Source organism: Perca flavescens, chromosome 10 (genome assembly GCF_004354835.1).
Source record: "Perca flavescens isolate YP-PL-M2 chromosome 10, PFLA_1.0, whole genome shotgun sequence".
NCBI classification, from domain to species: Eukaryota; Metazoa; Chordata; class Actinopteri; order Perciformes; family Percidae; genus Perca; species Perca flavescens.
This window is the reverse complement of record NC_041340.1, coordinates 16,573,543-16,598,542: the sequence shown is the minus strand read 5'-3', so window position 1 is coordinate 16,598,542 and position 25,000 is coordinate 16,573,543. Positions and strand designations below refer to the sequence as shown.

The 25,000-nt window shown below is 40.5% G+C and overlaps 1 protein-coding gene across 2 annotated transcripts in view; it reads right to left on the bottom strand.

Moving 5' to 3' along the window:
• The window catches only part of macrod1 (mono-ADP ribosylhydrolase 1), a 100,523-nt gene that overhangs the window by 13,425 nt on the left and 62,098 nt on the right, over positions 1-25,000 (bottom strand). For both annotated transcript variants that reach the window (XM_028588884.1, XM_028588882.1), the window contains exon 5: positions 16,895-17,011. In XM_028588884.1, coding sequence (XP_028444685.1) covers positions 16,895-17,011 — 117 coding nt within the window. The remainder of the gene's footprint in view (positions 1-16,894; positions 17,012-25,000) is intronic.

Sequence of the window (25,000 nt, the reverse complement as noted above, 5' to 3'; positions counted from 1 at the left end):
GACGTTTTAACTTCTTCAGTACACATATGAAATTTACGTGCCAACATATTTGCCTGTCCATATAATTTACAGCACTGGCGCTGTATGTCATCATCATCACAACAATCATCCCTAATAATGTGGCCCAAATATTTTGTTTTAGTAACTACATTTAGCTCTTGCTCTGTCAAATAAAAAGATGGAAAGCATAGCTTCCCGTTCTCCTTAGTTCTGCCAAACTTTACAACACTCTTTTTTGCATTGAATTTGATGTCATACTGTAGTCCATAGTTTGAACAGACACTAAGCAATTGTTGTAGGCCAGCACTATAAGGAGACATAACAATTAAATCATCTGCATACATCAGATGATTAATACGCCTATCTCCCACCATACAACCAGTTTTACACACTTCTAATGTCCTAGAAAGATCATCCATATTCAAATTAAAAAGAACAGGCGACAATATTCCACCTTGTCTAACCCCGTTGATAACTGGGAAAGGATCTGATGTAATCTTGCCCCATCTAGCTTGCATTGTTTGATGGGAGTACCAATAATGCAAGATACGTATTAGGTACGGAGGGACCCCTCGCTCTCGTAATAAGTTAAATATCTCCTGAGTTTAATCTCCCCAGTAAAATTCCCCTTTTATTCAGTGTGTATTATGACAGCCATGTTATAGTCTCACTTTTATCAAAATTAATACAAATTATGAATCAGAAACATTTAGCCCTTTAGTGTTTACATAAAAAGTCCATATACATATTTAGTCCTGAACTGTTTCTCAAACGTCTATCTCATTAACTAACGCTAAAACTGCTCAACTTTGTTGATGTGAATTACAAATATATCAGTTAATTTAATTGTGAAACTGGTGTTTTGGCTGGAACAGGTGACTTTTGGTTTGTTAGAAAATAATGGCATGTTTATGTCATGTCAGAGTTATTGTAATTTTGAATTTAAGACTTGTAAATGGCCTTCGCGTCAACGTCCATGTTGTAATTAGGACTGGGAAAGTTTGATCATCTGAAAGCTCCAATATGTATATATTATATATATATATATATATATATATATATATATCTCCAATCAATGCTTTTTAATACAGAAGTGCCTGAAAACGTCAGCCAAAATCCACTGTTCAATGTAATTAAACCCAATTTTAGTGTATATGGTGTTAAATTGTTAATGCACACTATTTTTTACTCTAATGTCACCAATTCTGCCGTCACACAACTGGTCCTGAGTTGTCCTGTATAGTGTATATTAAATCAGGGGATCATACTCCAAGCAGAGCACCAACGCATCATTCATTCGTAGATAATAGAAACGTTTTAATGTCAGTGATTGCATTAAGTATTAAACATAATAAAAAAAAAATAAAATTATAGTGGCGTGTCATTATCAGTACAACTGATGATCCTATAATACGAAGACAGGGTATTTTTGAACGAGTGAAAAAGATTATATAGAGGGAATACTTACAGGTAGATTATTCCAACCAGAGGGAGCTTTAAACATAAAAGCTTAGCTATTGATTAAGAGACTGCAGGAACAGAAGAAAAGCTGTATAGAGTGTCTCAACTGACAATTAAGGGAGAAAGGTACCATACACTGTTTTAAAAAGAGATTGTCATTACAGTGTACACATTTAAAAAATAAACTGCAGCCAATGTCGTTGTCTTCTTATGTTTGGAGAGGACAAATCAAGAGTTTCATACATTGTACAATGAGGAGTTGTGAAATGATGTATTGACATGTATTATCTTACCTCTGTGTAGGTCTGTGACACAGTCAGTCTATTTGATGCAATCAGCTGTAACACCTGGTATTTAGCTGTGGTTTCCTGACACCAAACTGCTCCTGATGATGGTTTTTAAGTACAGTCAAAAGCTTGAGACTAAAACAATGCCATGTCATGTTGTGAAATGTAAGCTTACTCTCTTATGGGTTTTTGTTTGAAATAAAAATAAATGAAATGAAATTAAATGAAATGAAGCAACACCAAAGCACTTTTCCTCTTTGGTCCCCCTACAGGTTGGAAGCGGGATTGTCCATCCATTACCGCTGTCGTATGTCTCATTCGAACTACAGATCCGTTACCCGATCTGGCAAACTTGCATTGCGGTTATAGCTGATAGAGGGCCGCAAAGCGAATGCAGAAGTGCCGTTCACCCTGTTACGAGTTGATGAACCACTGAAACGATTATGAAAACATTATTTTAAGGTACAAAATAATCTTTGGTGTTGCTTTAAATATCATGGGATCTTCCAGCTACAGGTGAGTCAAACATGTTCTCCTCAGGGAAGGAAAACAGAACGCACACATGAGAACAAACAGGAACCCTCAAGCCAGGCTGTTATTGTGAGCATGTTAGGGGGACGGCAGGGCATGTTTTTTACAATTCACTCAGCAATGTTTTGCCCCATAACAGACTGAATTTGTATGTAGTTTTAACTTCATTAGTCATTTTCATTTGAACACACATGCCCTCAGCTCTCAGTAAACAGTAAAGTAATAGCATTTAATGTCAGATTTTGACAGCACACCTGGGAAGCCATAAAGGCACTGCTGTCACTGGTTTAGATGCTGCACACAAGTAATGTTTAAATATCAACTGGGCAGGAAACCCTGAGACACCTGTAAAAGAATGTTGTTGCCGTTTGTCATTAATTATGAAGGCAATAGTTTGAAATCTGCTGTTTTTTTTGTTTTGCTACCTGCAAGGTACCTGACCAAACAGTATTATGAGCTGCCACTGTTGCCAAGAGCTGATGACGTCCAATATGGCTGCCAGAGGATGTATCATGTCTGTCTACCAGCTGATTGTAAATGATTCTCACATAAATGATGATTCATTTTACTTAGACTGTTAATGGAACTACACACTTTAATCAAATTAAAAAGTGTGCAAGCAAGGTTACAGCAACAATGTCTTTCACCTTTTCTAATTACTTTGTCCAATTTATTTTTCATGTTTTTCTGTCATTTAGCAGCTGGAACGCTTCATACTGTGTGTGCTTTCTTTGTCAAGTTAATGACTTGTTTTTTTCTTCCCAGGTCTTAAAAATATTTCAATTGAACTGATGATTAAACAAATGGTAAATTAAAGAAGTATAATAAGTATATTAAAATTGAAGACAGAGGAGAGGGAGAGGGAGAGAGAAAGGAAGGAAACAGAGGACCTCACAAACAGAAGCTGAGTGAGAACAGAGAGTAGATGAGGTTTAACCAGCCTTACGCACCGACGATACAACACCTTCTGATGAGGCTCAGCGTGTTGCTCTCAGTGTGAATTCCAACGCTGTGATTAGACCTAGCCGGACCTCTACGCACACGTGGAAAAAACAACACATTTAATTTAGTTTTGAGACTTTTTTCTTACGAGTAACCAATGGAGTGAAATAATCTTAGTTTTCTCCTTTTTACAGATCAATCTTGATGCTTCAGTCTGGAATCAAGGGCCAGTTTTGTGACACTACTGGACTGATCTGCAGTGTTGCTAGATTTGACTGACACCAAACAACCCATGAGAGCCTCAAACCTGCCCAGTCGCCTCCAATTTTTTGTCTATCAATAAACATGTAACCTCACACTTGGTCACATATGCGTGTAGCTGATTTTCACTGTAGTACTGTATTCAATTCTAATTTAAATTGAGAAGAACTATATATGTCTTTTGGATAATGTGATATTAAACTGATATAACAGATATGAACAGATGTAACAGCTTCACAGAGGTATAAACCATTTATAATTTAAATAGGAAAAAAAGTCCAGTTTGGAAGTATAGTTCCCATAATGCTTCAAGGGATGTAAACAGGAAGTACATGGATTCAGTGAGTTATGTTGTGGGCTACAACTTGAGCACCGTTTCTTTAGCCTGTATTTGTTTACATTTTGGCAATTTGGCATGATTAAAATCATCAATCTTCCGAATTAGCTTTTAGCCATTTCTGTTTGTAATACTGATTAAGAAGGGCAACATGCAGGAAACTACTTGTGAGTTTGAAGATATGGTCCCTGATTTACAGTGCCCATTTTTTTTTCCATGTTTACACACTGTTATATAAATGTTTTCAATAAGTTTGGTGGATTAGTACAAGAACATAGAGTTTTTATTTTTATGTATGTGCACTGCTGGTACTCGCAGCAGCAGCAGAGAGCAGAAGTGTTATTTAAAATAAACTCCTTACAAACTTTCCAATCCATCGTTTTATGAGTGCATAACCTATTTGTACTACTGTAGAAGTTTGGTATCATTTTGGGCATTATTGGTGGGGTAATGTACAAGATACACACTTGGATCCATTAGCCCCTGCACTAAGCTATTCAGCTGATAAAGTTAACTCGCCCAATGTTCGACCCAGGTGAAAACAGCTTCTGGGGGCTTGTTTGGCTCAAGGTCAAGGTGCAAAGGACCTTAGGGTGAAATTACTCCGAACCATCACTTTAAAGGTGGGGTAGACAGTTTTTTGTCTGTGGTTTTGGGGAAAAATTCCATAACAACCTTAACAAAAATAAGCATATTGTAATTCAACTGGTCTGTGAAAAAAAAAGACTTCTGCTTCTCCTCTTGGATCTGTTTTCTTGCTTTAGAAAATCTAGCCGTGAGGGACACTTTGGCCAATCACATGTCATCTCAAAGAGAGCGTTCTTATTGGCTGTTCTGAAATGCAGACGCATGTGCACATCCCTTCAGAAGGTTAAAAGCCTGACTCAATGGCAGAAAATCATGCAGAAAAAGTTCCACCATTGGCAACAACTGCCTACACTGCAAAGCAACCCAACTTACTTACTTTTACTTGTTTTGTTTTCAGGGAAAATGCAAAACAATATGCCCTAGAAATTCTCTATTTTTCTCAGCATTAACATTAAAATGAACAGACCTTTTCAACTATTAAAGCTACAATAACTGACTTGTTTTGGCCATTTGTGGACAGTGCAACAAGTTACAAACACAAAACTTACATAATATTACCTTATAAAGCTGATACGTCAAACATCTTAGAAAACATTATTTACACACCCATGTGAGTCCAATATCTTTTAGCTCTGTTTTTGGTCTTTATCAACTCCTGAGGGAAAATATGTGGCTCTTTAGTTACTAAATGCTCCACTACATTCATCATCCAGTAGCAGTGGGTTTTTAGAGCTTTTTTTTGCTGAACACAACTGCGTTTGAAAGTAGCGCTGGTGAGAGCAGTTAGAGTGAACATAATCAGTAAAGGCCGTAAAGCCAAAACAATTAGCTGAAAGACAGTACAAAACGCTGCATATAGCTGAAGGGAACGGAAGAGCCGACTGATAATTCTCTGTGGGTTTGTCACACAGTATTTGCATTTCTTTCTTCTGCTCTTCTGCGTAAAGCAGCACTTTCAGCAGAAAATACTCCTCCTGCAATCATTACACAGGAGACGAGGAGCTTAACACCAATGGCAACTTATCAAAAACTATACGCTGTGATGCCTCGGTGTCCCCCTAAGACCAGAAATGTGCAGATGAAAGTGTGCAAAAAAGACTGGTGCTGCTTACAGTGCAGTCCACAGATGTGAATTGAAAGAAACTTGTCTGTTTGACATGACAGTCCTTCAAACTGCTCTGATTAAAAAGAGTGTGGTCCCTGAGAAATCACTTAGTCTGAGTGCACAAACCCACACAGAAAGAATAGTAAGTGCTTCAATCAAAGTCTGTTTATACATTAACATGGCTATTGAGACACTAATATTTTCCTATAGCATATATTATCAAAGGTTTACGCAATATCACTTCCTTCATATTGCATGAAAGTGGAGGTGGATATTCATGATATGATTTGAGAGGTTTCCCTGGATTTTCCTAATGAATTGTCAATATTGTTTAGGATATAATAATGCAACATTAGGCTCTGTGTAAGAACAAGAGTGTGATTGTTTTGTGTGTGAGTGACGGCTCATGACTACAGCTTCTCAGCAGTAATGATCCTCTTAGAGCTGACATGGGTCAAAGTCAGACAAACATCTGTAATCTGTAATGGTAGGATCACACTCGATGACCCTACTGACTCCGTCCCTCCCGCCCGACACACAGACACGAATCACACACACCAACACATCAGGCCGTCGACATACCTTAAAAAACAGCTTAATGTTGTATTTTGTACAATACTGAAGCTGCTGAGACATCATTAGAAAACCTTATAGAATACTATCACATCAGGACAAAATAACACTGGTTTAAAACTGCAAATTTAGTAGCTTCAAAGAACTGGCTATAGGATGAATCACTATTGTGATTCACCACTTGGGTGAGCAGCAACAATTGTATTTATAGTGTATGAGAAAGCTGCAGATGTATCTTCAAATAGCAGCAGAGACAGATTAGAATATGGGAATTTGCAGATAAAACACTCAGACACGAGCTGAATTACCGTGGTCAAACATGCAGTCACGCATGAAGGAACACAGAAAAGGGACAGTGCAAACGCAAAAAGGAGTACAATGTAATCATAATATAACAGTGTTTGTCTGTGTGATTGTTTGCGTTGTCACATGTGTGTTTACTCTCCACCTCCTGAGTCTGAACTACTCCAGCAGTTAAGTAACCCAGAGTGAGCATGTGCTCTCGAGGAGTGGTTCAGCCATGCCGATGCATCAACGCACCACTCAGCGGAGGCCAGGTTCACAACTCGGTCGTGTGTGTGTGTGTGCAGTACTGTGTGTGTGTTTTGGTGCTGATGCGGCTCAACAGTGGGTCACTTGGTGGTCATTCATCTGCATTTCATCTGTTAAATGTCACTGCTACACGGTTTTGAATTCTCTCACTCACACACACACACACACACACACACACACACACACACACACACACACACACACACTTTCTAATCTGTGATTGGTAATTGTTCCTCGTTGCTAACCCAATTATGTTTTTCTGCCCTTTTTTTTTTTTTTTTTTTTTTTACCAGTGCTGTTTCTTGCCCTCTCCATCATCTTTTCTCCCCTCCATCTCTCCCCTCTTTTCTCCTCCATCCTTCCTTTCACTCAATCCGTTTCACTCTCAGCGTCCTTTGTCGTCACTCTTCTCTCTGCCTCCCTCCTTCACCATTACCTCATCCAGTCATCCCACCTCTCCCCTCGCCTCATTACCCTCTCCTCCATCCCTCTGTCACCTATCCTTTCTTCTTCTATTTTATCCATCATACCTCATCCTCCCATCATCCCTTCCTTTCCTCCTCTCCTTTCTCTTTTTCAAACCCCATTTGTCCCGCCCTCTCCTAACTTGTCTCTCTCATCCCTCCATTATTTCCTGCATCCTTGTCTCTCTCTTCCTCCCCTCCTCTATTAGATATGCCTCTCACCCTCTCTCCCCTACTTCTCCTCTTTCTCCCTTCTCTCTCCGTCACCTGAGGTAGACAGTTCTGTCAGGAGCCGGCCTTATTTACCGCCTCTCTTCGCTCCTGTTTACATTATCGATCGGCAGGGTTGCTTTAGTTCCACCATACATCAACACCACCCCTTCCTCCTTCTCCTCCTCCTCCTCCTAGGAGACGGGGGGGAGAGCTCAATGGGGAGATGGAAAGCTAGCGGAGCATGTTAAGATGTGTGAGGGATTAATGTGTGAAGGAGAGAGTGTGTTGGACAGTGTGTTATAGAGTGTGTGTGAAGACCAGTGTTAAAGGGAGAAAGTGGATGTGGGTCTTCTGAAAGTATGTGTGTGTATTTAAAATGCTGAAAATGTACACAATTGCCCTATGTAATTCGGTGAGGCTTTTGTTTAGTTTTGATAACGGATTAAGAGATTTTGAATCCTCTTTTAAGTGAATTTTAAACGCCCAGCAGTATAGAGGACACTACAAGGCCAAAAGTATGTGGACACTCAAACATTATACCCACATGTGATTGCTTAATAATTAACAACAATTTCTGTATGGACCTGGCTTTGTACAAAGAGTTAAAGGAGAACTCCACCAATTTTAAACTTTAAAGTCTGTTTACAGGTCTTGTGGAGTGCTACTGCATATGTTAAAAAAAGTTGTATAAAGCCTTTTCTGGTTCCAGAGGAAGCTGCACGAAATAGAAGATAAATTGCCTCAAGTTACTTTAAGAGTCCACTTCTCATCTCTGCTTGAGGCTACATTAGCCGCATGAGGCTGCAGTGAAACATTTTCAATCCAGCATTTCACCACTTTGTGGAGAGAATAACATACATCATAAGGACAATAAAAAACAAAACAGTAAAGGGCAAAATACCATCATAACCAAGTGTTATCTATTATTAAAAGGGATACTTTGCTGATTTTAAACTTGCTCTGCGTTATCTTTCATCTGCACACACTGCCATGACACAGATCTTAATTTAAATCAGCAAAGTATCCCGTGTGGTGGTGGACCCACATAAATAGACCAATCAAATTACCCTCACATCAGTACAGTGGCCTTTTCTTGGTGTTTTTCAGTTTTTGGCTCTGTTTGTTGATTAATGAGGGAGAAATCTAACAGACCAGATCCTTCATGCTGATTTTGCACATAACAGGCACAATCATTTTTTCCAACAAGCAGTTTTATGCTGTCTACCTAACAGCATCCATCATTGTGGTAGTTGCATACAAAAATAAGCATGTAACAGCCACATTTTATCATCCTGCTACAGGTTAAATATTTACAAATTGTCATTACATGAATGTGTGCATGTGTTGAGTGTGTAGCAAGTCGGTTTATGATATGTAAAGAAGACATTTAAAACTGCCTGCAGATGAACATTAGTGTGCAATATGAATTAATGGCTGTCATTACTCTGTGATCGTGCATTTCAGCGACGTATTGTGTCTTTGAAAAAGTGGATCTTCCACACAGAGGAGGGAATCATGACCTATTGTTAAACAGATGTGGGGCCTTTTGATTTTTACCCTGCAGACCGTATTTCCGAATGGTCTGAACAACAATCTTTCATCAGATCGCAATAAGATATTCCGTGCAATGATTTGATTGTAGCCTTGTCTCCTTTAATCTAACTGTGCAGTTTTCTTACTGGGTGTCCAATTCTTCCTTCTGTCCTTCCCTCCTCTTCTAACACACTTGTTTTAAACAACTGTTTTTTTAAATCTCCAAGCAGCTTTGTATGTTATATTGATTTCTGACTTTTCATCCAATGAAGGAATCACATTCTACAGCTTAGCGAGTTACACTATTTACATTGCACTGTTTATGTATCATATTATGTGTATGATGTTTATACTATATGCTTCCAGTCTCTCTTTACCTTTGTCTCCTTCAACAATGTCTCAGATACAATTTTTTGTACTTAAAGTCTTAAAAGTTTACTAACTATGGAGGCAGATATTTGTTATATTTCTGGATTACTATCACTCATGCATGAATTAATTAATTAAAAGCATTCTAATGTCGCAGCTGGTTGAGTCTGTGCTCGCAAACATATTAATAAACTCATCTTCTATTTATTTTTTTTAAATAATCTCAATCTGTAAAGAAGTTATTAACCAAAGCTGTATGACAAATGACAAATGTAAAAAGTAAAATATTTGAATAGTGTGTTAGAACTCAAAATACAGTACAAGTAATGGTAATACTGAAGTAAATTACTAACACAGTCTTGTATATGAGTGTTGATTTGTGATGTTTCTAATAAAGGAGATATTTGGTGTAATTAAACTGGTCCACATGGATCTACCTGTCCTATTTCTCTGAAGCCAACCTGATTAAAATACTTGCATAAAAATGTAGTAAACATATGTGTGAAAAAAATGATTTGAAGTAAATGAAAGACTGTGCATGAGCTTCTTTCTTTCTTTGAAAAGTTACTCTGACTAGTTGCATCAAAGTCTCATCAAAACTCTTCTCACAGTCTTTTTCTCTTGTATGTCAGTTGTCCTATCTGACAGCCCCTCAAAGAGCTAATGTCCTCTGTGGTTTAATCCTGTTTTCCACCTGAGAATACTGTCATTTTTATCAGATAGATTAGAATAAGATACTAAGAAGTATCAATGTGTAAAAACACAGTCTGACCTAATTATAACACAAAAGCTTGTTGCTAACAGATGGCATTAAGACACGTTTTGAAAACATACGGCTACACTTGTTTTATTAAGGCCCCATGACTGAACGATCTTCTTCACAGAAAAACAATAATAAACAGGCTGAGTAACATAACTAAAGGAAACAAAGTGAAGGTAAGAAACAACAGACAGGTAAGACGAGGAAGGGAAACAGTAAGTAACACAGGGAGGAGAGAAGCCAAGTAAATTTGTACTTGAGTGCAGTTCAAACTATATTCATCACACATCTCATTTGCTATGCACACTTACCCTGTGTATGTGTGTGTGTGTGTGTGTGTGTGTGTGTGTGTGTGGGGGGGGACGCGCATTCTCTTTCATAAGTGGGCGTCACACTGGCGTGAGCCTTTAGTGAACTTGACTGAGTGCCATCCGGTGACATCCGCCCCGGCTTTTCTTTCTATCTGCCGTTCCAGCTTTTTTTCCTGCCAATTGTCATTACCCCTCTTTTTGGCTCTGTCCCGCCTCCACCCACCCCCTTATGGCCTCTCACCATTCTTACCTGGGAGGCCACGAGTCACTGCTCCTGCTTTTCATACTCAACGGCCATCCATCCATCCGTCCATCCTTTCCCTTCCCCTTACTCTCTCTCTCTTCTTATACCTCCATCTGTCCCTCGCCTTTCTTTATCTGCCTTTAAAGCAGGAGGCAGAAAAAAGGCGAACTGGTCCTTTGTGTGCTAGGCCTCAGTTTGTGCTCAGCCAGGCGGACACAGCTCTTAAATCCAGGCCCGGGCCTTTGGCACAAAAGGAGGGCTCAGGTCTTGTAAAGGCTTTCCCTATCTCTTTCCACCTTTCTCTGAAAAAGACAGAGGGGCAGTTATTCTAAACAGAAGGACAAGAGTGGACCGAGAAGGGGGGGAACGAGATGCCGATGCTGAAAGGAGCGGACATAATTCTCTTCATCAGAGAGCAGCAGCATAGACATTCTTTACTCCCTCACTCCAACTCTCTTTTCCCTAAGCCAAGCAACACCGGAGCTTTTTTTTTTTTTTTATCCCTTTTTCTCCTTTAAGGCGAATGAATTAACTGAATGAATTAACACCAGGGCTGCTGTGATCATCATCATCACGCTCCTCCTCATCAGCAGCAGCTTTGATTAAACTTTTTAACACCTAGAAGGATCACACTGCTGACGCCGAGGCAGGAAGAAGCAAAGATGTCGACAACCTTGTCAAAAAAAAGAGGAGGAAAAAAATCTCCCCCAACTAGCAAGGTATCACAGTCTGAGTGCTACAGTGTTTAGCCCAGAGCCTTGTCAAGTCTCTTGGCACTACTAAAGAACCCTTACTGCTGATGATGATACGAAGTGAGGGGGAGGCAGTGAGGGAGGTGAGATGGGGAGAGAAAGGAAAGGCGGGTAGAGGATGAGAGCGGGATACAAAGGAGAAAGAAAAAAGATGAGGAGGGGAAGAGATAGAAAGGTGAGGATGTGAAGAACATGATGAGAAGAACATGATGAAACAAGGTGTTTAAGTTGTTGATCACGACGGGCAGAAACACCACATCTTCAAAGAAAGGGAAACAGACATCAGAGAGCGACAGGGCGACAGGCGAAGCAGAGAGATGGAGGTCTTGGAGGAGAGGAAGAGGGGGAGTCTGGGAGAGCTGCAGTGAGGATTTTAATTAACGGTAATTGGCCACCAAGGGAACAGGAACTGGTAGAGGGAAGGCAGGAGAGGGAAGAGAGGGGAGCATAACAGCCAGTTTTTGACAGAGTGATATCGCTCTTGCTTTGTACCTCTCTACTTCCTTCAGCACTTTTTCATATGGGCCTTTCCATCTCCATCTTCATCTTGTTTTCCCTCCATCCTTTTCCACCTCCAACTGTGCTACTCCCGCTTACTCCCCAAACAGTATCCTTAACTCTCTACCAATTTCCCTACAAAATTTGAGACACTGCAAACAGAAAGCATTAGGGACAACATTAAAGCAATGTGTGCAATTGTGCTACAAAGCTTTGCACACTTATAGATAGAAAACGATGTTAGAAAGGTATGTCAAGACATTTTTCCTGCAGAAAAAATGTGACTGCAGAGGTTTGGGGGTTTTAGGATGAGTGCTGCCGGTTGTTATCAATTTCGTATTTTGTTTATTACTTCAACTAATCTTAAAGCTGCTATAATCAATATTTTCATATTTACAATGGACCGCTTACTTTAATTAAGAATTATCACTCAATTCTGCAGTTCCCTTAGCTCTACGGAGCAACATCGGGAATGTTTTCAGCTAGGCAGCTTCTTTTGTCAAGAAAGGTTCTTTAAAAGCCCACTGTAGACTACCTGCACCAAACAGGAGACAAACATAGTTAGCTGGTGAACATAGTGAAGCATAAGTATTTTGGTAGAGACCAAAACAGAGCTAAGAGAATGTATATTGCTCCGCTGGACCTATTTTTACTGCTCAAACTGCAAGGTATTTGTATTACCTTCATAGAAAATTATTAAGGTGTGCAGCTGACTGCCTGGAGTACTTTTTGTCTTAAACTTCAGATGTTGCACTGTATTTGTAATCCTGTGTTCATCACCAGAATAATAATTAAAGGTTGTCAAGGTTGTAAGTCTGCACTGACATTACTAAAGCAGAGTGCTGCCTTTACTGGATGTAAATTATTATGGTTCTGACCTCATGTTGTCTCTCTCTCTCTCATTTTTTTTAGACCCGCCACCGGCACCTTCCCTCCCCAGTGTGGCACGCTGTTGTATCTCGGTGTGTTCGGCGGGGGAGCTAGGGCCGACTGGGGAACAGGTTAGTAGGGTTGCAGCAGTGTTTATCGGTACACAGGTGAGCTCTGGGGCGCTGGGTCGCCTGGACAACACTTTCAGCCCACGCTCCCCTGTTTGGCAACCACAAAACACACACAAGTGCACAACTATACACATGTGCACATCTTACAGCACACAGCCGGCTCACAAGTAAGCAACACGATCATTTTATGCACACACAGGCAGACTGATATCAAACCGTTAACCTAATCAAGTGCTCCTAATTACCGAGGCTCATATGCCCCAACATTGCAGATTGCTGATTTAACTGCCTTTAAGTTTTGGTTAATATGTGAATTTAGACAGGGCCTGCTTGAAATTTTCCAGCTGTCATCTGTCAACACCCCCAAATTGTAATTCTTGCTAAACAGCAGCGGTAGTGTGCCATGCGCTCCGGGTGTTGCTAGGTTACGCCACTGGGATGCTGCTGGCTAAGTGGCTGCGGGATCATTGATGGACACTTTGTATGGAGGACTGACAGCAGGTCCTCTGGATCATTTGGCAACTCGTGAGTCTGACGCTTTTTAAATCCCACATCTGGTGGCAAGCCCATACAAATCAAAGTGTTGGCTTTGAGATTGGACCTCTCTCTCAACCTCCCTGCCTCTCTCCTGTCGAGTTTCATTTTCATTTCTTTCTCTTTTCAACGGCAGCGCTCTGCCTTCACACAGTCCTCTGCCTGCTTTGTTATCCCGCCTTTGCCTTCCCTGTGTTGTTGCTGTCTCGCCTCTCTCCCTCCTGCTGAGAGGTAATCAAGCACTGTTGTGAGTGTTTAAGCATTGGAGTAGATGCATGTTGAATTATTCTTGGGACTTAAAATTGAGTCTGGGAGGAGAGAGCCAGTCTCCATACCACATACTTGGTAACGTCCATGCACATATGAATGCACCCACACACAGTTAGTCAGTCAGTGAGTCAGAGAGATAGTCAGTCACACAGATCTTATGCTGACAGATAGTTACAGGCCAGAGAGTGATAAGACCTTACAGGCAACCCACAATGTATACACTGATGTACTACACTTATTGCAACACAGACACAAGTAAGTAAACACAATATGCACATGCACACGACCAGACCGTACAATCAACTGTATCAACATAAAAGTAATACACATGCACACTTAAGGACACATATGACAAGCAGCAGCAGCATCCACTCCCACGTGTACAAATATTACAGCTAACATACACAAAGTTAACCAACAAAAAGAGAGCAGACAATGTAAGAACTCATCTTCTTACTAATTCCCTCCTGTCTTCAGCTCCCCTCAAACCCGTCCCCTCCTCCACGCTGCTTCATTTTATGTGTTATTTCTTTCACCACTCTCCCACTCCCTCCTCATCTATCTCTTCTACTCCTGCTCTCCATTCTGCCTTGAGCTCGCCTTTATCATCGCTTCTCTTTTTTTCTCTCATTCTTTCACTGTGAACTTAAACTCTCCGTGGAGCCATAAGCTGATATCACACAGACTCAGAGTTCCTTTAATCTCTCTCTCTCTCTCTCACGCACACACACACACACTCCTGCACGCGCGCACACACACAGTCAAGCACGCACACACACACACACACACACACACACACACACACCTGGGGGGTCATTACATTATACAAAGCTTGGCGATTGCATTATTGCAATACCTATTGGTGTCATGCTGTGTGCTAGCCATTGCAGTGGTGGGCAATATTATGATTAGCTCCTCACAAAAGATCATGTTTAAAATGAGGGGCGGCAGGCGGCAATTGTTTAACGTATTAGGAAGGGAACGCTGTGTGCAACACTTACGTATGAGACAAGTATATTCTGCATGTTATTGAAAGACTTTTATGATGGATAATCTGTCACATCACTCCATTTATTTAGCACTGCACTGCTCTAACATTGTCGGACTCACAATGGGAAAGGATTAAAATCAATACAGCAGAAACTGAGAAATCGCCTTTTTTATTCCACACACATTCTTCTTTTTCTTGTCACCTACATTATCCACAATGCAACCCGACTGTCGACAGTTGGGTAAGAGATTTGGTTTTGGTTATGCTAGTAGCGGCTAATGTAGCCTCGAGCCACTAGCCTCAAGCAAAAATGAGGAGCTTGCTACAGCAACAACTTCTTTCTAACTCCACACCTCCAGATTTGTTTTATTTTCAAAACTTTAGTCTTAACCCCCAATTGACATCCACTCAAGTGACATCACTTGAGGCAATTTACCAGATTTAACACAGCTCCCTCTGGAGCCACAAAAGGCTTTATACAACTATTTTCACATTATGCAGTAGCACTACCAAGACCCGTTAACAGAGTTAGATGTGTAAAATCGGTACAGTTCCTCTTTAAGAAATCAAATTTTGTAAGAATTCTGGTACTGAGGGCTAGATTTATCAAGCCGTTTGCGCCTGTTTCCAGGCGCTATTTGGTCGCAAAGACGGACGTAACCGATGCGGGCTATTTACAAACAGGGCGCACTTGGGTAAAACCGCAGATTGTCTGCCACATGAGCGAGAAGAGACAAGTTGCGCTTTCAATATGCGCGTTTGTGGGAGGGGGTCGGGGAAAGTGGGAGTTCCACCCAAAAAGGTGGGAGGATAAGCGCAAAGTGCGCCTAATTATATATTCCGTGGTATTTACAAAGACTGTCAGTAAGAGCGTGTCTCTATTCTGCAGGGGAAATTCTCTGCCTCTTAAAAGCAGGTCTAAACCAGCCACAATCGGGTTTCCTCGTAGACCTTTATGCCGCTGGTGAAATGGCAACAGTAATTTGAGCAAGATGAAGACATAGGCGAGGCTGAAAATATTTGTAACACAAGAATCACACTTTGTCAGTGAACACAACATCATTTAGCGTTACAGATCAAGCAGCCATGCAATATTAGAGTTACTGGAAGAAATCAAAGATGAAATTGAATCTCCCACTCAGCGTTCACATCCCATTCCAGCAGTTGTTAAACTCCTCGCTACATTACAAATATCGGCATCAGGATCATTTCAAACAGTCATAGCATCAGCAGTGGGAATATCGCAGTCTGCTCTCAGCCATATCATAGCACAAGTACCGCTTCGCTACAGCGCAATTTACGGTATAGTGGGCGGAGAAAGACGCTAATTGCCTGATGGGTGTCAGGGTTGATAAATACTACGCAAAATGTGGAAGCATAGCGTGCGCTATTACCGAACTCGCATAAACAGACGCAGCGCAAACTGCGCTAGTGTTAGTAAATCTAGCCCTCAGTGTCTTGTTGACATGTTAAACTAAGAGGTGACTTCATTGCTATATTTCCTTTCTGCCGCATTTTGTATTAAGCAATCTCTGCTGCGATGTTATAGCACTGCACTTCCAAGCAGCAATTAAACAAATTAGTCGATTAATCCAGTAGTTCCCAACGGGGATTTAATAAAAAAGATAGTCTTCTACAGATTATTTAATAATGAATATAATAGTTAATTGCAGCCCTTCCAAGAGGTCACCTGTCAGTATCAAGAAACAGGAAGAGACTAGTTTTCAGAGTGTACTTACTGCTGTTCAATTTTTCTTTATGTCTACACTAAGTACCGAGGCTCTCCCCATGTGTTTTAGACGTCAGGGAAGCTGGAGGAGAATTTTTTTTTGGAACTAAAACACCTAGAAATACTTTTTCTGTCAGGTTGAATCTCAAGTTTCATCACATTATACATGCCGCAATGGAGTGCCACTTAATAATTGAGTGCCATTTACTTTGCTATAAATGGAAGGCTGTGACATTATTGTGGATACTTAGAGGAGTTTCTGCTGGGGGTTGAGTTTGAGCTGGAAGGTAAAACTAATCTAGAAAAAATTGTTAAATTAAGTTGTGTATGTTTCTGTGAAGAAGAATAAAAATGTTCCTGTAGCATATTAGGACAGCAGAATAGCCTTATTTTATGTTTTTTTTCTCCATTCATTAAGTTGTCCAACCTTTATTTATCTTGGGAAAATCAACAGTGCTGCTTGTTCTTTTTCAACAACACCCTGCATCACTCTCACACTTTCCTACACATTCACACCTGGAAGTAGTCCAGTAAAACCACAATGAAGTAGCTGGAAGTTACACAAAGACTCACACACTTTATACTCACACTTCGCTGGGAGGCCGTAGCCACAAGTGATCTTGGCCTCTCCGGTCTCACAGCCCTGGAGGGAAGCACACTCCTTTTTTAGCATTGGACCTGCAGCACGGTGGATTGCTCCGTCCACTAGAGAGGAGAGGACAGGAGATTCAGAGAGTTGGCCTACTTATGTGAATCCCCTGCAATATGACTACTTAGAGGGAGTCTAAATGTTTGAAGTCCAGCAGACACATTTACAGGTGTCAAAGCTTAGTGCTGAAATGACCTGGATAAAGTCAGATTCATTTTTTCTTTTAATAAGTCAAAGCATCTGTCTCTCTGAGTGTCAGTCTATTTAATGGATTTTAGAGCCACTGCCTTAGTTAATTACTCCATTTAATGTGTTATTAGGGACTCAGCTGACTTTGACTTTTTGGTCAATTAGTCTTTATTAATTACAATTTCATAAATCTGTATCTATCTTTGATCCACACCACATCTAAAGACCGTGACTGTGTTCATTTCCATGAGGGCAATGATGCAGGAAAAGCAATTTTACAGCTGTGCCAATTACCAGTTTCAGTCACAATTCTTGCACCCCTTGCAGTTATACACATTTCCTCAAAGTTAATATTTATACCATCTTGATCTCACCAGTTTTATTATTATGATTCTCAGCATTATGGACCTAAGAAAACATAATAACATCACCTTTCCAACTAAAAAATGAAGGAAAACACACCTATTCTAGTGAGGTGCAGGCTCGAAGAAGAAAGATCATTTACACAAGCCAATGGAAATGTCTAACTGGAGAGACAACGAGATTTGGGAACTACTGTTGGTAAGGGCAATGCTGAAGTCTTTAGACTAATTCAAGAAATTGAGAGAGACTCAGTTGTTGAACAAATTATGAACTGGCTACGTGAGCGTGGTGTAATCCGCGTCATGTCCTGCCTCCTGCACGCTCTCCCCAGTAGTATTTCCAGTGTGTGAGAATGCTTCTGAGACGGACAATCACCTGTTGAGTGCTACATGTGTGAAAGTGCAACTTCAGACAATGTCCACCCTTGATACATTGTTCCCCCAATCTTAACCATATGTTTATTGTCACCACAAAGGTCCCCAAACCCCATGGTCAGGTGTCTTATGGTAACATGCAGGGATCAGTGGTTAGTTTGTTTCTTTATCGTCACTGATGTCATTAATAGGGCTGTCTACCGAATTCAATACTTATAAGGCACCGAATGAATACCCTCTAAATGATTGAGAATTGAAAAATGCCTTGTCATTCAATACCAAATTTCAATACCTAAAGGAGTAAATCTCATCAGCTTCAGTGAGCCAATAAGCATGCAGCATACTTCTACTAAGATCTATTAATGTTTGGGATTGGCTGTCTAACGTTACACGTCGTAGAGGCGCGCAGGAAAAACTCTACGTTATGCACAGAGACGGGGCTAACGCAGTAGGAGCTGAAAAAATAGATCAAAAGATTTGTGCCGTAATGTGTAATGTTATAATTTCTTTTGTTTTATAAATTTAGTATCAAAAAAAGTATTGTTTAGGAACTGGTATCGAAGTCACGGTATTGATATCTGTACCGGTATTGAATATTTTTGAACAATACCAAGCCCTAGTCATTAAACTCTTAAAATAACCGCCTTCCAAACAGCTTTTCTCTGCTAGAACACGTGTTACTAAATCTTGGCTTTTAGCCTTATTTGCACCCATACATATGTGCTCTTATGGCTGTTGTTGTCTATGTGTACAAGCTTAATTGTGTATGCATCTGTGTGGGCCTAAGCAGAAAGATTGTCAGGTCAAATAGCATTGCTGTAGCTCAAGGCTCTGCAGTCCTTTCATACAGACTGGAGGAAAAGGCCAGTTTTCACCATTAATTGCACACACATGCACAACACACCCGCAAGCACATACACATTCAACAAAAGGTATTGTTGGTTTACGTTTCAGTACAATTGTTATTTCTTTTTCATTTGTTTCTGCTTTTCTAGCCTGTTTCCTTATCTCCCTCCAGACTATTTTTACATCTGCTGGTCTCTCACTTATTCCTCTCCCTTCCTCCCTCCTTTTCTTTTCAATCTTTCTTTCTTATCACACTTGTTCTCTATTTCAGAGTTGGGCTGCTTCCTTCAAAGTTAGTGTGTGCAGTGTACAGTATATGTGTGTGTCACCTAAAGGACTCTTCACACACACCACACGCACACAATGAATACATGTGCTTTGACAAGGATATACACACACCAGCAATATTTTGTACACACACACACACACACACACACACACACACACACACACACACACACACACACACACACACACACACACACACACACACACACACACACACACACACACACACACACACACACACACACACACACACACACACACACACACACACACACACACACAGTATCTGAGCTGGTTTCTGTGCACCCTGAGGAGCTAGCCAGTATTCAGAGCTTGCCTTTCACAACCTCACACTTGTGCTTAGCTCACAGTGCAACATAGCACAGCATGGCATGCACACTACAGCTCAGCACGGCATGCAATATGCCAACTTAACACAATAACGTTCAGATAACACCAGACCCCCTGCCTGGAGCTACTCAGTTTGGCAAAACTCACCGCTGTAACAGCTGGTCTGTATACAGTCGGACGGAGATCAGAACCACAGGCCAACAAGCTGAGCTGTGACATATGGATGGGTGTTATTGTACTATTTTCACCAAGTGCTAACAAGTCTCACAGTGCTGTGACAAACTCAAACATTCCTGACAGATGTGTTTTATTCTGGGTTAATTATTAATTATTGACGCCAGACTCCTACACTAGACCTCTAGTGACTAGAATTATTTCAAAAGAAAAGCAGAGTCTTGAGCCAGATTCTTACTCTGGCACAGCGGCTGGTAACATTAACAATATCAATTAAATATAGACAATAATATTCAGATATATACAGTGTACAACAGTGTATACTACTTATTTGTTTTGCCATCTACATTTTGAGGGACACATAATTGCTGCCAGAATTATGCTGAGTTGCAACAATGTTTTCAAATGTAGGAAGTGCTACAGCACAATTATGTACGCATGCGAGTTGTAGTGCGTTGATCAGGGCCGACAGTGGGTGTACAAAGCTCCCAACTCTGACACCATGCAGGACTCAGAATGGTAATGTTCATACACAGGATCTTGCCTTTGGTTAGGTTTTGGCAAACAAAATGACTTTGGTTAAGGTTAAGAAGATAATATCGTGATTTTGGTTATAATATCAATAAAGCGAACACATCGGTCGTGTGCTTCAACCAATCTTTCCCTAATCTTACCTAAGTTCTTGAGTGCACAAAGATAAAAAACATAGATGTTGTATTGCAAAACCACATATTACAGGAAAGAACAAATGACATATGTTGACATTTTGCAGAGAATTTCATTTAAAAAACATCCAGGGCGCCTGCCATGGTGGCCTATAGGGATTTAAGGCAAAGACCATGTACTGTAACATCCCCAGTTTCACTCTGAATGTAAGCAAAGAATTTTGAGGCACTTGCTGAAATTAATGTTCTTCTTGGGAGGGCAGTCTCGGATATACTGTACGTAGACATATTACAGCAGTGTCCTTAATGTTGTTTCACATTTCAGGTGGCACACATATTCGCACCCAACACATTCTGTCCTTTAAGATGCAGATTACGTCATTTTGACAGCTGAAGAAGCCTTTGTTTTTCTCATGTTTAAGATTTCTTCTTGTTAAATGGAGATGAGAAGAGAAAATAGAATAAATCACTTTATCTACGTCTCTGGACACAGCCTGAACCTGGCAATTAGGGTTAATAAATATCCATACACCTATTCAGTCTCTCCGTGACTCCCACATTTCTAATATAAAGAGCTGTCCCTCTAACTAAATTCACTGAAGACAGCTCGTGTTAGCTTTCTTTCAGACCATGGTAACTTCTGGCTCTGTGGGAGCCGGTGTAATAGCCCAGCATGAGCACTGCATGCTACTGAGTAGATTCAGACACTGTTCTGTCACTTCAATGCGGTCAGAAATATGAAGGGGGAATTCATGAGCAGAGGGGGGTGCAACTGAAAGATGTGTTTGAAGTAAAGCTGCACCAGCTGTACTTCTTCATCGCAGACACATATGCAGGTCTATTAGTGCTCAGGGATGGCAATAGTATTACTTCTACAGAACAATATCAACCAAATCTATTTTTCTATATGAATTATTTAACATTTTGTTAATGAATAAAAAAGGGTAGAATTTAGGAATTGCTTAGCATTGATTTCTGCAATGTCACACATATTTGTTTGTTATTTGTGGACTGTCTCTGATGTGCCAAACTAGTGGCATGGCAATGGTCGGGTGGTCAGTCCACCACAGGCTGTAATATCTCATTGGATTGCAATGGAATTCAGTATAGACATCCGGTGGTGCCCAGAGGATGAATTTACTTTTATTTTGAACTTTGGTGATCTCTATCTTCTCATCTTGTGCCACCATCAGGCCAAAACATACTTCTGTTTATGACTAAATACCTGCAAAACTAATGACATTTGTCAAGTTGTTTTTCCCTCGTGGTTTTCTCGTTATGGCCAATGATGCTTTAGGGCTTGTTAATGTGATTTATTTATTTTTATAAAACATGTTTATAACACGAATCATCACACTAAAGTAACAGTTCGTCTCGGTAGGAAATAACTTGAGTCTTGTTTTACAGATGACGTTGTCAATGAACAAGTTCTGTGGCCGAGTATTGATTGAAACTGTCGGGCAGTGTTCTTGATCTGTATTGTTGAAAACTTAAAACAATTAAACATGAATTGTGAAATATTCGGCCTCATGTTATACGAGCAGAACTAAACTATGTTTTGGGGAAATATTAGATTCCTGACCACTTTTACAGTCGATAGGCCTTAGGTTAGGAGAGAGGTGCTATAGCACAGCCAGGTATGGTGCGTAATGGAGAGTCCAATGTGCTCTTCTTTGGGTCAGAACCAAGGAGAACGATCGCGGATAGGTCTGTCCTTTGCACCGAAACTTTTTACAATACAACAACATATTTAAAGAGCATCAAGCTATTACAATCTTTATTATGTAAGCACATATAATATATATAACAGTATATTAGTCAGTCATTTGTATTAGGTTAAACAGGGATTTGATAACGTTTTTAATTTAAGGCCCACCCACAATTGGTCTGGCCCATCCAAAACTGGAATCCTGGCGCCGTGCCTGCTGCAGACAATACTATTTTGTTCCATTGTGGGAATATTTAGGCCATTATTTATTTCTATAATAAACAGTCAAGTTCTGTCTCGTTCTTGTGTTATTCCACCTCTATGTGTGCTTATCAATTGTGGACTGCATCTCTTTACATGAACAGTATGTTTCTTTTATCTTTGCCTTCACTGAAAATGTATTTCCCTTTGGAGATAATAAAGTAAAGCACACACACATACATACATACATACATACACACACATATATATACACACATATACATATATATATACAGTATATACATATATATACATATACACACACACACATACATATACATATATATATATATATATATATATATATATATATATATATATATATATATATATATATATAGATCTATTATACTATAAATGGGTATTAATGTATCCCTCATTTAGATGGGGAAGCTCTAACCAAATTAGCAACACTGCAGTGTCAAAGGATACCTATTCATACTCCACTGACTGTCACATTCAAATGGTACCTCAACTACTCAACAATCAGCCATAATTGGTACACTTAATGCCACCAACAGACAGATTATAATGAATTAGTCATGAATTTAATTTATATCACTAGACACTGAAAAAAATATTTTTGAAAGTGTCAACCTCATTTCCATATAAAAAAAACAGCATTCATTATTTAGCCTTCATTACCATACAAAATATCACTCCAACGTTTTCTGTTACTGAAGCCCATTCTTCCAGGGAACACAAGATGGGACGCAGATATAAAAAAAACAATTGAGAGACTCACACAGAGATAGAGATAGACGAGACGAGAAAAGAGCACAGTTGGACAAAGAGAAATGGGTTTGAAAGAGGATCAAGTGTAAAGCAGGGTGTGTAGGTGAAGAGAGGGAGGCTAAAAACAAAAAATGGGTGGAGATGAATGGTAAGCGGGGGTTCAGAGAGGAGAAAGAATCAAAAGGATGCAATGAATGGATGGATATAGAAAGGGGGTAGAAATGAGTGTTTTGGCTTCTGCAAACCAGTGACCAGCCAGCTAAGCAGGCTGCTGACCAGTTTAGGTGTTATCATGCCTCCCTCACAGGCTCTGTATTGACTGACTCTGGGAGAGAGAGGGAGGAAGAGAGCCAAGAAAGTAGGGGGACTGGGAAGTGATAATTGGCGATATGCTTACCTGGCGATGAGCCTGCAACCCCCAGCAGGGCACATAAGCAAAAACAGACACAAAAACGCACGCACGCACACACACACACAATGCCTGCAATGTTATATGCCAGGACAAGCTTTACCCCCAACCACCCATCCTTACAAACACACCCACGCACTGTCTCTCTCACTCACTCACTCACTCACTCACTCACTCACTCACACACACACACACACACACAGGTAGATTGACAGAGTAAAACCAATCCCGAGGTCTCTCTTATGGAATACTAATATTGCTGCCCTTGCCAGCTGACCTCTTATAGGCCAAACAGGCTGTCCGTCAAACTAATGGGGCGGAACGCTGGCATATTGCTTTCCTACAATCCCTCAGCAGAGCCAGGACACTCATTTACTTCAGGCAGCTTGTTGCCAAGGCAACATTTAGGATGGGTCTAGTAGTGGATGCACGCACACGCACACACAGCTTCACACACACTAGTATATAGGTACTTGTATACATACAAACTTAAACATTCAGCAACCTGTTAAATGCTACTTTGAACGCATACACACACACAAACACACGACTGTTAAGGTGAAACAGGCGAATGTATGTATGCGGCAGGGACACTGACAGCACTGTCTGTATGTGGAAGGTACACTAAGTGCTCTTTGCCTCTCGTCTTATCTCCGCGCCCCAAAACCAATCTTCTGCTCTCTCCTTTTATTCACAATACATGCTCTCTTGGTTACTTGTTCTGAAAGGCAAAAAGACAAGCCTGCCCTCCGTCTGAATTTATTCTCCTCGTCCAGACAAGGAGAAAGCAGAGAGGAGGCTGCAGACACACAGGGACCACAGCCGAGAGACTTTGAGAGCAGGGTATCAAACCTCATCCCCGTTCTGGAGGATTGATTATAGATGTCAGCACACACAAAGTCAGCTTTGCAAGGAAATCTAGTGCGAGAGAAGATTTTGTTCCTTTTCCCCCCACCAAATAAAAAAATGTAAGTGGATGAAATTTTAATTGGGATCGTGCTCATCTATTGTGTGCTGGGTCCGGATGTCTTCAGACACCTAAACCAATCACATCCAGGCACTGTCTTCATGGCTGGTTAACATCCTGTGCACTCTGTCCCCACGGACCCAGAACAGGCTTACTGATACCAGCTGCCTGTGTTTGCAACTGTGTGTCTTTGTTTAATCAGTAAGTTGTTATTATACAAAAAAGCACATTGCGTTGATTTCAACTGATAATATCCAATGCTCAATTATAAATCAAAACCTAAGCCTTAGGTATCTACCACAAGATTCTCATTAACCCCTTGCATCAAGTATAAATCCAGCTTTACTGCGTCTCAACTGGCTTGTCTATCATATGCCATGAAGATGCACTAAACCACACTAACTACACCATAGGGATGATTATTACCTGGTCTTCATGCTCCGTCTTGAATGAAAAATATAGTTTCATGACCTTCATTACTTTAGTTTTTGTGTTAAATCAAATTACATTCCCAAACCCTGTTCAATGTGTACAAAAACGGTATACACTGAATGTAGATTGGGTGGAAAATCTGATCATGTTCCTGTCCATACTTGCCATGAGGCAATTCCTAAAAATTGTGACAGCCCTGTCTAAGATGTGGGACAAAATCCACAGAGGTCATTCAAAGCCAAAATGCATTCCAAGGTTTAGCCAGAGCTCACGTAAGGCTTCG